Source organism: Ochotona princeps, chromosome 32, assembly GCF_030435755.1.
Source record: "Ochotona princeps isolate mOchPri1 chromosome 32, mOchPri1.hap1, whole genome shotgun sequence".
NCBI classification, from domain to species: domain Eukaryota; kingdom Metazoa; phylum Chordata; class Mammalia; order Lagomorpha; family Ochotonidae; genus Ochotona; species Ochotona princeps.
Window position 1 is genome coordinate 1,563,139 of NC_080863.1, and position 13,551 is coordinate 1,576,689.

The 13,551-nt window shown below is 41.5% G+C and overlaps 1 protein-coding gene across 6 annotated transcripts in view; it reads left to right on the top strand.

Annotated features, from left to right (window-relative positions):
• The window catches only part of MARCHF1 (membrane associated ring-CH-type finger 1), a 251,530-nt gene that overhangs the window by 192,844 nt on the left and 45,135 nt on the right, over positions 1-13,551 (top strand). For 3 of the 6 annotated variants that reach the window (XM_058657463.1, XM_058657464.1, XM_058657462.1), the window contains 2 exons: positions 1,372-1,451; positions 1,715-2,473. In XM_058657463.1, the coding sequence (XP_058513446.1) occupies positions 1,372-1,451; positions 1,715-2,473 (839 nt within the window). Of the gene's footprint in view, positions 1-1,212; positions 1,452-1,714; positions 2,474-13,551 lie in introns of those variants that run through there. The other 3 variants (XM_004591422.2, XM_058657465.1, XM_058657466.1) reach the window with 2 other exon arrangements.

Sequence of the window (13,551 nt, forward strand, 5' to 3'; positions counted from 1 at the left end):
TAAGAAATCACCAGCCTGATAAACCTTTGCAACATATGTATACACTAATACACTATTCTACTTTGTTTTTCACTAGAAAAATAATTTTTTACTTTCTTTTGTCTTATTTCTCTGATTTCTTGGGCATTTGTTCATAATTGAAAACTTTACAAAAACATCCCTAAGAATTGTATGGCAGTCATCAGAATTAGATTTTGAATCACATATTTATAAATGAAACTTTGGGCAAACTTTAATGAAATATTTCTTATAGTAGTATGTATACAATAATCCTGCTTCCTTGAATTTAGGTTGTTAAACTCCAATAGAGCTACAAGTTGTCATATACTGTGTATCTGACTGGGGTCTTGCTCCAGAATGCCTTTTTGTCTGAAATAACACCCTTTATTAGTGAGAAGCTGCCCTAACTCCTCAGTTTCCTCAGCATACCACAGAAATAGTTATACTACTTACCACACATGGCTATGGTGAGTGTTTGTGAGTGAATATATAGAAATAGTTCCAAACAGTGACTGGCACATAATATTCAATAAAAGCCATTCATTCTTGTAACTTTCCACAAATGACAGCATTGTAATTATTAAAGACGTGGCAGATACAGCCACGGTTCCTGGCATGGCATCCAGTAAATTAACAGTGTGCTCTGGCTTTTGGTTCATCATCTGCATTAAACAGAACAGGTTAAAGGCAGATATTTAGTCAACTCTGTTCAACATGGTATTAAGAATTGAATTTACTTTTGTAGTCTCTTATTAATAAGCCCAATGTGGTAGCAGGGCCAAATAAATATGAAAGGTCAATGGTGTTGTGATTGATGGAATTTGTTAGTTTCGGTGATGAAATAATAATAATTAACACCTTCACGTGCTTAAAGACTATAAAATGTTTTCAAATACCGTCTCTTCCTGGGACTGCATGTTAACTCCAGGTGGTATACCCCAGTCGACTTACCTCATCTAATTGGCTCTTTGATTATTTAAGCTTACCAGATCATTAACATCTGTGCCATATATGGTTTTTAATCTTTACATTGTAGGATCTTTAAACATTTCATATTTGTCTTGAAGCATATTGAGCTATTCCTTCCAACTGATTGTAGTGAACAGAATGGAAACTTGTGGAATCATCTTCCCCTCTCATAAATGAAGCAACCTCAGAACAGGACAGTCTCTCAGCTGTTCCAAGTTCCTCAAATAAGTTTTACTTTTGCAAAACCCACCCTGTCACTTCCTATATTCGGTGAGCTGTGCTCTGAGCAACATGACCGGCAGGCACGCTTGCTGTAATTTCTTAAATATGTGGAAAAAAAGCAAGATCTCGACCATGTATTACCTTAACCAAGACGCCAAATTATCTAACTTGTTTCTCCAGGCAAGCAGCCCGACCACAGGGACAGCTCCCAGGAGCCAGTCAAGGTTGTCTGTCTGCCCATCCACTCAGGACATCTGCAGGTAAGTGCTGAGCAAATGATCCTGTCCAGTTCATCGGAGACCAGCGTGTCCATGTCTCATGCGTTCGGTGTGGTCTTGTGTCTGTCTGACATGTGTATGGGTTTGTCTTGTTTTGTTTCATACCTTTTGCTCATTTTCTTCAGTTGATCTCTTATTTATCGACTTCTGATCATGCTGCCATTTTCATCATTCTTTCTCTTTCTCTCTGTCCATGGCTTTTCCCTCCATGCCCATGTCCCATCCTTGCCTGCTGCTCTGTCCAGATCTGCCATGTTGCATGACATGTCTGAAGATACAGTTGAACACTGCACCCCTGTTGTGGTGCTGAGCCCTGCTAGGAAGGAGTCCGGTAGGGGAGCAGAGAAGCCTAGGAGGAGGAGGAGGAGGAGGAGAGCCTCGGAGAGATACGAGCATGCTGAAGAACATAGAAAGGGGAGAAGAAATGATTTCAATGTGCAGAGCTCAAGCCCCGAATGGAGGGAGCGTTCCCCTGAGGATTCAGATTCCTCTTGCACCGATGAGAGCCATTGGATCCAGGCCAAAAGGAGAGCTCAGGTTAAATTCAGAGTCTCCCGAAGAAGACGGAGAGGCCACAATAAACAAGGGGGAAACGTGGATGGATCATCCACTCTGAATAAAACAGAGCTTGTTGATGTGGCATCCAGAAGCCAAGCATGCCAAGAGCTGATAGAACGGGAGAGCTGCTGTTTAAATCTCCGGGGAGGACAGGTCATGAGGTACCAAGAATACAGTACCTCCCTGGCCGCGGGACCCTTTGAGATGGATAGATGCTCACCGAATCCTGCCGAGCACAAAGGCAGATCCCTCCGTGGAGACCTGCGGCTCCTGCCCACTCCTAGGTGGAGTGCAAGATTCAAGAAGAGATATCCAGAAACAGGCACCCACACTGAAACCCTGGCAGTGACAGACGGTGGCAGGTGCGTGGGTGACAGAGGGCTCGAGGTGCACGGTTCGCTGCAGCAGCCTTCTGTGACCTGTGACGATCATTTAGAAGTGTGCAGGTCAGTCCCTGTGGATGACCCACTCTACCTGATGTTCCTCTGTATTTTTCCTCCTGTGAATTATGTGTGTGTGTGTGTGTGTGTGTGTGTGTGTGTGTGTGAGCTACCCACAAATTGTAACATGTATTCGTGTCATGTGTCCGGTTATGGGTGTACGGTGAGCAAAGGTGGCTGTGAAGAATGATGCAGAAATATTCAGGAGTTTGAAACGGGATTTAGATGCCCTATTCCTATCCTTTTCACTGAACAACGATTTATCCCTGTGACGGGCCTAGGAACCCAGTTGAGTCTTGTGAGGACAGCACAGTGGAGGAAATACGGTGCAACAGTGCGGAACCTTTGACTGTGTGATGCAAATTTGCCCAGGAGTTAGTAGTACCCTGACAGAAAGCTATCCAGGCCTGGGCTCTTCAAGGTCAGATTGTTTTGTCTCAGAAAAATGCCTTCTGCAGTTGCCGCTAATTTGTTCTCCAGTTGTCTGACTCAGCAGGGGCAGTTTGAGTGAAAGGACACAGACCCAGGTCAGGGATTAACAGTGGGGTTGCTAAGCCTTCAGGGGAAAGAGCCCTCGATGAACTGATAGCGATAATTAACTTCCCTGATAATCACAGCCTAAAAGGATTCAACCAGTAGCTGTTTCCTAACTTTGAGGCTGCTTTTCTTGCTTTTTTTTTTTTTACCAAAGAGCACCCATTTTCAGATCCACTTTGTGTTCAAAGTAATTACAGAAAAATCTGTATCAGTATGTGTAAGTGAGACAATTTTAAGCAAACAGTTTGAAGCTTTTTATATTAAATCCAATCATTTAAGCAGTTTTGGCTTCTACTTGGCAACAGGTAAAGATGTTTTATGCAATTCTCAATTGTTTGGGCTTGTGTATAAAAGTTGAGGTTACTCTATAAAACATATATGAATGCTTAATGTAAGTCATCTGACCAGAGAGTGTTGTCCATGTCCATTTAGATTTATTTCTGTATAAGTTTTATAAGATAGCCATTGACAAAATGTTCACTAATTTATTCATTCAAGCATCTTCAATGAATCAGGATTATTCTAGACATTGAAAATGTCATAGTACATTAGAATTGGATGGAATTTGACATCTTAGAACTTATCAAATGGCCAACAGAGACAAGTTTTTTTTTCACAGTCAAAATATAATTGCAATCATAATCATCCTTTTCTTCAAAAACAAGGAAACTTAGCCAGTTCTGGGAGACCAGAGAAGAGCTTTCATAAAGAAGTGACAAGCGGACTGAGGGTTGAAAGGCGACAGGAGCTGTCAAGGAAAGTAGCAGGAAATACCATCCAGGCAGAGGCAGCCACCACAGCAGGCCAGGAGGGGGTCTCGCCGAGCCAGGGGACTGAACACCTGCTGTCACAGTCGGGGTTGCAGAGTCCAGAATGGGTGCCCAGGGAGGAGTGCAGAGGCCGGGATCATGCCAAGTGGGTCGAGAGGCAGAGTGCTTGAAGGGAAAGTGACTTCATACAATAGAGGGATGGATGCAGATTTCTTAGAATCTCTGAAAGAAATGTAGATGGAATAGATGCCAATATCTTAAATCTCTTGATTTGTAGGTGGCTCTACTGAAAAGGCGGGGCATGGATCGAAACACCATTTTAATCTAGACTAAGAACAACCCATTGTAACCGATGGTGCTCATGTCGCTAATCTCTGTTTCCAAGAAAAAAAAGTTATCAAAGAGCATCCGAGAAGATAGCTTTCAGTGTAATGGTGGGTGGAGGAGCAACGAATGCTTACAGTGCTACTCGTAGGGCAGGTTCTGATGACCTGAAGGGACAGTTTCAGAGAAGTGACCTTTACTGGAGGCTCTGTCAGTGAAGGTGAGAGCCCTTGGGTACCACAGTGGCAGTTTCTGGATTGAAGGCAGTCAGGGAGCTCTCACCCAGTGCTCCAACACAGAACGCCTGTAGTGCAGGTGGTGGCTTAACCCAGGGTGCCAGAATGCCACCTCCCCACAAGGACACCGCAGCCTGCGTCACACTTTTTGTCAGCGTCATGCAAAGAAGCTGTGTGTATCAATATATTATTATAACACAGAATTTCAATGACCATCCCACCATATCCATAGTAGGAAAGTCTTTCTCTTTCTGATAGAAACATTGCAAAAAAAAAAAAAAAAAAAAAAAAGACATGAATCAGATTAGATTAGCCCATCACTAAACGTCTCATGGTCTCTTATTTGCTCTCAGCGTAAACTGCCAAATCTGTAATATGACTTTCTAGGTCCTGGCTTTACGCACGGCCTGTCCGCTGGACTGTTGTTCCCAGGCAGTGCCCTGGGCCATGCCTGTTAGCACCTCAGAAGACGTCCAGTGCACCTTGACCTTCACCAGACCGATTCCTACTCATGTTTTCCATGTAACTGTCATTCCTCTGGACTCACATTCTGAATAGCTGACCAACACAGAATCCTCTTTTCAGTCAGTTCCACAGAATAGTTTTTAATTGCTAAAATATAGATGTGTGTGAGTATGGTGTGTTGTGTCAAAAGCAGGGGGAAGACTGTCAGGCAGCTAGCACAGATCACAACATGGTGTCTAAGTGAATAGATAGATGGGGAATGTGTTTAACCAAGGAAATAGTTCTTACTGTGTGAAATCACAGTGCTGAGTATTGAATTGCCTCACACACTGTAGAACTGATTTATGAAGAGTTCTCTAACAATTTTAAACCCTTGGAGGATGTCAGCATTGCCTGCAGAACTGGTAACGATTCAGATCATTGAACCCACTCCTAGAGTGTCTGGTTTCCCACTCTATGGCTGGGTGCATGTCAGTCCGTGTTTCTAAAATGTTGCTGGATGATGATCCAGGGACCATGCTTGGAGAGCCACTATTCCATGGCACAAATGCTCCTGGTGCTTGAGATGGAAAGAAAAAGGAGAAGAAGAAACTGAAAGGGTCAGTTTGGAAAAAAATAATATATTTCAACATATTTCTACTCTGTTCCCTTGAATCCTGACACAAGACATAAAGCTAGCTTACCTTCCTATGTCTCTCACAGTCATAGCAGTACAGTGTGGGTCATGTTGCTAAAACCATAGACGCACAAAGCCCCAGTGTTACCAGGAACTCAGATGTCATGATTTGACTGTTGCTTCCACACAAACTCACTTCCTCTTCCCAGCCACCGTCATTTCTCTCAGTGAGTCCACAAGTGCCCCCCATCTTGGGGTTTTATGTGGTCAGCCTCCAGCAAAAGCTGTCACTTCTTCCCGCAGGCATCACTCCCAGACTCTACCTTATTTGTCCTGCTCCACCATTCTGATCTTTTCCAACCCTGCCTCTTCCGCATCCGCCTTTCGGCCTGCTTTCAGCGTTGGTTCGGACTGTCCTGTAGATGAGCACCCAAAGAACCCAATTTAAATGATCACAAGCAAGGAAAGGGGTGGAGGAGATGGTCTTCAAAATAATTATGGGAAATACATATGTGCAAGGACTATGCATGATTTCAGGTTTTTTCTACCACAATGCACTTATCTTTTCCTTCCATTTTTCCATTAATTTTTTGAAGTCCCTTCGTAGTAACTATGGAAATAGTGGAAACAAATGCACAGATGACTTCAAAGACTCGAGAAACTCAAAAATTGCGGTCTCTGGGGATTTGTCTCCTCTGTGTGTTGTCATTCTTTAAACTTCAGACATGCTTCCTTCACACAGAAGAGAGAGTGTGGACTGAAGCTGCTGTAGGCATACCTTGTTGTCAGTAGAGCCTAACAGAGGAGAGAAATTCTTCAAGCACTTGTACGTGAGGTCTCAGGTAAAGAACGTATCTATCCCGCCTTGGCCCATGGAGTCACCTGTGGGACAGTCACTATCGCCAAGGCAGTCATGGGATGGGAAGGCTGAATTAAAAATATAAATGTCACCAACCCCTGCAGACTCAGGAATGCGGCCAGGGACATTTCAGGAGCAAAGGGAGCAGCATCTGTACTAGAGATGTGAAACAAGAATAAAAACACAAATAACAAACAGTAATGCTCAACTCTTCTTCATCCGCTGAAATGCTTTTCCCTCCTAAATGTCTGTCTCCTTCTTCCCAAATGCTTGTGTTCAGAAATGCTTCAATAGCTGTCTCGTTTTGCCCTATATGATTCTTTCCTAAGCTGTAACACACAGAGGTCTTTTAGTGAGATTCCCATAACCCTCACAATGGGTATGTTGGATCTACTCTTCAAGTGTGTTCTGGTTCACGCATGTTAGTGATGTTTCCCTGATAAGAGAAGGGCCTTGGAGATGGTAATCGTGTCTTCCGTATGTTTTGTAGTCCTGGCAGTTCTGGCTCTTACTTGGGGTATATTGCATGCTGCTTTCCATAGTGGATGTGCCGATACCCATTCCTACCGACAGGGTCTCTGATGAGTGCTGTTTACGGACAATTTGGAAAAAAAAATACATTTTGCTTCTGTTTAACCTTTCCAGTCATTATTAGTCAGTGGGAAGATGTGTCCACAGAGTCATCACTCATTTGACTTTGCACTCTGCACTCTGAGTTCATGTTTGCATCTGTGGGATCTGTTATGTCTCGGTAGCCTCTCTCCGTTCAGAGGGTCCGGTTGTAAGAAAGCCCTTTCCAGGGTCTGACCTCGCATTCCTGTGTTTCAGCCCTAGGTTTATACGCATCCAGTAATTGAACTTTTAGTACTTATTCTGTTATTTTTCCCTGACAATTTGTGCTGTACCAAAACGAGACTGACATTCCCTTGTCAAAATCCATCCCACGGGGACAAGATAAATGATCCAGTCTTCAATATTCAGTGGAGAAAGGTTATCCCAGTGACCTCCAGGGAACCATTCATCTTTAAGACATAATAGATTCTTCAGGAAGGTTACAAGTTTATTACCTTCCTGGTACTTTTGCCTTTCTTTCGCTGAGTCTTATTGGAAGTGATGGCAACCTCTTTCTAGTTCATTTTAGTAAGAGCTGAGCTGGTAGGAAATTCACAGATGAACATTGCTGGTAAATTAACAGATGAAATTTACAGATGAACACAGGGTCAGAGGAGTCTCTGTTTCAACCCTCGTTCTTTCTATTTGGAGGAGTCAAATTTGGAAAAGGCAAAATGACTGTCATAAGTGATCATAAAATGAGGAAATGGGAGGTACAATGAAAATTAGTGCACTACCAATATGAAACAGCTTTGTAATTAATTCATTTCTTGAAATTCGATTCACTAGAATACTCAGAAATACACTATGAGACTTTATTTCATAGAGTAATATGTCCAAGGAAGGAAACACATTTATAAAAATGTATTTTAAAATTATGTTTTGTACTGTTTCACACAGTCTATCATCATTTAGCTCTGTAGTATGTATTTTTTAAAAAAAAAGTTTTATATACTTTCATTCGAAGGTAAATTTTACAGGTAGAAGGAGAAACAAAGAGAAGGGTCTTCTGTCTACTGGTTGACTCCCCAGATGGTAGCAGCAGCCAAAACTGAGCTGATCTGAGGCCAGGAACCAAGAGCTCCTTTGCTCTCTCTCCCGTGGGAACCCAAGGCTCCCGGCCATCCTCTGCCGCTTTTCCAGATCATAGCAGGAAGCCAGATCAGAAGTGGAGCAACCGAGGGCAGAAGTGATGCCACACAGATGCTGGTGCTAAGGAAGGGTTAACCTGTTATGCCACTGTGCCAACCCCTGCAATGTGTGTTTTCAATGAGCAAAAGCGATGAATTAAAAGGCCTGAGATGAAGGCAATGCCCACGTAACTTATGAAAATATAACTTGAAGGATTACACAAAGCACATTTTATCTTTACTGCATCTGAGATGCCTTTAAAAAGTTCATGGAAAATGTTTTTTATGAAACTTTCGTTGATTAAAGAAACTTTACCAAAATAAGCTTACCCTTTAATTCCATGCTCTGTGAACTTTTGGAAACTGCTTATATTTTAAATAGCAGGGTATTTTGGTTTTATTGTATTTTGTTTTGTTTTATCCAATTGTTCTCAACTGAGAGACAGTTTTCCAAGAGCAGAAAGGCAATGTCATTAAAATACTGAATATTAAAAAAAAAAGATTTATTGATTTATTTGTTTAAGTTTGGGAGAGAGAAAGAGAACAAACTAGGGTGTTTTCTTGGTCTCCCACATGGCTGCAGAGGCCAAAGCACTTGGAGTAGCCTCCATTGCTTTTCCCGGGTCAACTAGCAAGCTTGGACTCCAACCAGCACTACCTCCATGCCACAACAGATCCCAATAGTACTAATTACCTTCACTGGTAAATTATTTCCCATGACCAAAATCAAGTGAATTTAAGAATTATTTTCAGGTTTGGTAAGTAGGTCATTCTGATATTTAGAAATAGCCTATATTCTGTAATCCAAGTACTCAATGAGTTGTCTTTTTTTTTTTGTCATTTTTTGAGAAAGTAACACAGAGGGATACACACACACACACACACACACACACATCTTCCATCTGCTAGTTCACTCCGCATATGGCTTCAACAGTCAAGGGCAGGCCAGAGCGAAGTCAGCAGTTAGGAGCTTCATCCAGGTTTCCCACATGGGTGCAGGGGGGCAAGCACCGGGGGGCATCTTCTGTTGCTTTCCCAAGCACATTATAAGGGAGCTGGATCAGAAGAGGAGCAGACAAGACCCAAACTGATACCCATATGGGATGTTGGTTCTGCACATAGCAGCTTACTCTTAACCTACTACTGCATATCACTGAGCCCAGCTCTTTAGGAAGGAACAAAGACACGTATTCAAACATATAAAAACGTATTAAAGTAGATTTGAATGTCTGTTAAGAATTTTTTAAACTCAAAAAATTTCAGGCAAAACCAAATAGAAGTGTGATTCCCTGCCTAACATTTAAGCCAGTTTTTACACAGCATAAGGCTGTCTACGCTACTGAACACTTGTGTGTCATATCCAATCACACTGAAATTCAAAATACTACAAAACAATTTAGTCAGGTAGAGAGTACAGATTTCTGAATTTAAGAATATGTATACAACAATTTACTTTTGAACTATCTAATTCCTTTAATGAGTTTATATCTGTATGACAATAGGCTAATTTTCCTTTCAAAAGTAAAATTAATAGAAATTACCCCCTTTCACTCATTGTCATTTTTAGATTCATTGTATAGGTACAAAATTTGTGTCTCCTGTGTCTTTAAAATAGAAGCTGTATATAGAAACTGATTAACATTGTTGCTGCCAAATCATGATTTATAGCTAAAAATTATAACTCACACATTTTCTCCATTTCTAATTGTTGTATTTAGGTTTTAATCTCCCCTATAGCTATTCTAGGATACATATTCGTTACAAACATTCTAGAATCGTCTTCAGATATAAATCAGTTTCAACACCAGCATCTAATCTGGGTTAAAACATTTTTTAAAGATTTATTTATTTACTTGAAAATCAGAATTACAGAGAGAGAAATGAAAGATGGAGAAAGAGAGCTCTTCCATCCCCTGGTCCACTCCCCACCACGATGGCTGCATCAGCCAGGGCTGTGCCAGACTGAAGCTAGAAGCCAGGAGATTCTTCCTGTTCTCCCACACTGATAAAAAAAAAAGAAAACAAACACTTGGGCTGTCTTCCACTGCTTTTCGCAAGCCATTGGCAGGGAGCTAGAATGGAAGTGAGATGAATTGGTAGCCACTTGCTCTTCCCACCCCCTGCCCAAATAAAGAAATATTTTAAAAATCAAATGAGTGGGTCCCAGTGCACACCGAGTGAGTCAGAGACTTGGTGTGGGATCCGGACATCTACACTGTCACTATCCTATAGGCGATTCTAACACATTTTAAAGTTTGAAAACAGCTCATCAATAATGCACATAACAAAACAGTTGCAATATGGTTATGTTCATGCTACAAAGGAATAACTACAGGGAAAGGATCTTAAAATAAATCTACCCATTGGACAGCAAAACAAAAGACAACGTTAATGAGATAACAGGGGCCAACTCCATGGCATAGCTGGCTAGGCCTCCACCTACGGCAGCAGTGTCCAGTGTGGGCAGTGGTTCAAGTCCTGACATGCTCCACTGCACTGGAGGATGGACCTAGCTGTTAAGTCCCTGCACTCATGTAGTGGGCCAGAAGGTGGTCCTGGCTCCAGCTTTGGACCAGCCCAGCTCTAGCTATTGCAGCCATTTGGGGAGTGAACCAGCACAAGGAAGATCTCTTTGTCTCACCCTCTATAACTCTGACTTTAAGGTCAAATAAATAAACCTTTTAAAATAAAGAAATAAGTCAGACACCCATATTGGCTAATTTTCCAATTCCTTTTTAAACTGAACAGACATACGATATGTGTATGTGTGTATATGTTGTAAAGAAGTATGCATGTATGTGTTTGCATTTGATAGCACTTCAGCAAATTCATAGAAAGTACAATTTGATGTTAACCTTATTCAAAAAGAAAAGACTTTGAAATCCATGTGTATCAGGGTCTTTCAAAGAGTTCATGTGGGAGCCTGTGCTGTGGTGTGAAAAGCTAATCCTCTCCCTGAGGCACTAACATCCCATATGGGACCAGCTTGTGTCCCTGCTGCCCCACTTCTGATCCAGCTCTCTCCTAATGACTTGGGAAAGTAGCAGAGGATGGCCCAAAGGCTTGGACTCCTGCGCCCACCAGGGAGAACTGAATGACATTCTTCACTCCTGGCTTAACACTGGTCCAGCTCTAGCCTTGGAGACCATTTGGAGAGTGAACCAGCAAATGGAAGATATTCTCTTCCTCCCTCCCTCCCTGTAACTCTTTCAAATAAAATAAGTAAATCCATATTGAAGACTATCTGAACTAACCACCATTCATGACTCTTAAAATGAGATTTCCAAGCATAGTAAGTGACATCCTTGGCTAGCTGCATGTAATAAAGTTGATCTAACACACTTCACATGTTTTGACAGCCAGAGACTGGCTGAGGACAGAATTAAGGTCCTAGCCTAAGAGCTACATCAGGATAAATGCTTGTTGGAAAGTTGACGTCTCCAACTTTAAAATTCCCAAAACACTCACGTGGGAAAAGGAATGACAGGAAAGCAAACATCTGTGTTCACCAGCAGTAGCCTGCACTTTTTTCTGGTTGCAGAGTTTTAGAGCAATCCTTTCTTGTGCAATCACTGAATCTCTCATGGGGATATATAAAAAAAAAAAACCTTTGCATCTTTGCAAGGATGATTTTTACAATTCTATCTTGCCTGCTTTTATTTGGGGCTTTTTCACCACCATTTTTACATTCCTCACAATTAAAGTAATTGTAAATTATTTATGGGGCGTAGTGCAATGTGTCATTGCAGATACAGATTCCATAATGATCAAATCATTGTAATTAGCATGTCTGTCTCCTTGCTGCTTCTTTATTTTTGAAGCATTTCAGTTCCTTCCTTTACCTTGTGAAATATATAATAGTTTATTGGAAATTTTAATTGTCCTACTCTTTCGTAGAACATAACTTATTAGTCCTGTGCAAGGGTTCTTGGTACCCACTTGGGCAGCCTCCTTCTGACCCTCCTTACTCTTACCCTTCCCAGCCATTGGTGACCGTTACTCTACTTTCTGCTTTGAGATCAACTGATCTTCCACATGAGTCTCTATGGTGACTCATTTCAGTCAACACACTGTCCTCCAGTTCCCTCTACTTTGCCACAACAGACAGGATTTTACTTGCTTTGATGGTTGGATACTAGCCTATTGTGCGTTTATCTAAGAACACATGTTTTCTTCAGCTACTCCTCTGCTGACGGACACGGCAGTTGGCTCCAGAGTTGGACTATTTTGGGTAATCCTGCCGTAAGCTCAGCAGTGCAGGTTGCAATTTTATTTCTTTTTGATAAATACCCAAAATTGAAATAGCAGGATCATATGGTATGTCTATTTTTAGTTTTATCAGGAACTCCCATATTCCTCTTCTTAATGCTGCATTTATTTTACATTTCCACCAGCACTTTTTAAAGAACTCCCTTTACCATCTCCTTAGCAACACGTTTTTTGTCAATAGCAGTTCTAGCTGAAGTGAGATGATATCTCATGTTTTTGATTTGTGTTTTCCTAATGGCTATTTGAACATTTTTATATACTGATTGGTCATTTCCATTTTTTGTTTTCGAGAACCTTCTATCCAGACAATTGGATCATTTCATTGGGTTATTTGTTCTTTTTTGTGTTTTTGAGTTCTTTGTACATTCTGAGTAATTGCCAGGTGAACAGTTGGCAGCTCCCCTGTCACCTGTCCGGTCACTGCGTTGATTTCTGTCTTTACATCACAGGGGCTTCTTAGCTTAATTTAACCCTGGGTTTTTTTTTTTCTTTTTTGCCTACACTTTTGGAGTCTCAGCTAAAATTTATTGCATTTACTGATGCCTGAAAGAGTTTTCCTAGTGGTTTCAAACTTCAAGTAATCCAATAAGATCTTCTAATAAGATTTTCAATGAATTTTTGTGTATGTGAGAGCTATGGCTCAAGTATCCATTGTTCTATATAGGGATATATCTTTTCCCCAGTATTTATTGAAAAAATCTTTTCACCAACTTGCTTTTGTTGAGAACTGGTTGTCTGTACCTACATCCTCTTTCACTGGTCAGTGAATTCGCCTTCCTGCCAGTACCACAATGTTATGATTGCCGTAACACCGTACTTAATGTCTCATGATCTGGAACTGTCAGGCCAGTGTTGTGGTGCAATTAAGGGTTAAGCTGAAGCTTGCCCTGCCGGCATCCCCATATCAGTTTCAGTTGGACTCCTGACTTCTCTGCGTCCCCATATGCCATGTGCCTGGGAAAGCAGCAGCAGACGGCGCAGGGACTTGGGAGAGTTCCTGGCTGCAGCCTTTCCCCTGGAACCTGTAGATGCTCATCTCTGTTTCTCTACCTTCAGATGAATAGACTGTTGCTGTTATATTAAAATGCTTCTTAATTTGCGTTAAGTTGACTTTGTATCCTGCCAATTTCGTAAATTTGTTTATCAGTTCCAGAAGTGTTTTTGTGGCACCTTTAGGCTTTCCTAAATATAGTCTCATCACCTGTGAACAGGTGGAAGAGTCTCTCACTTCCTGTTTGTCTGAGTTTTTTTCTTTCATTTTGCCTT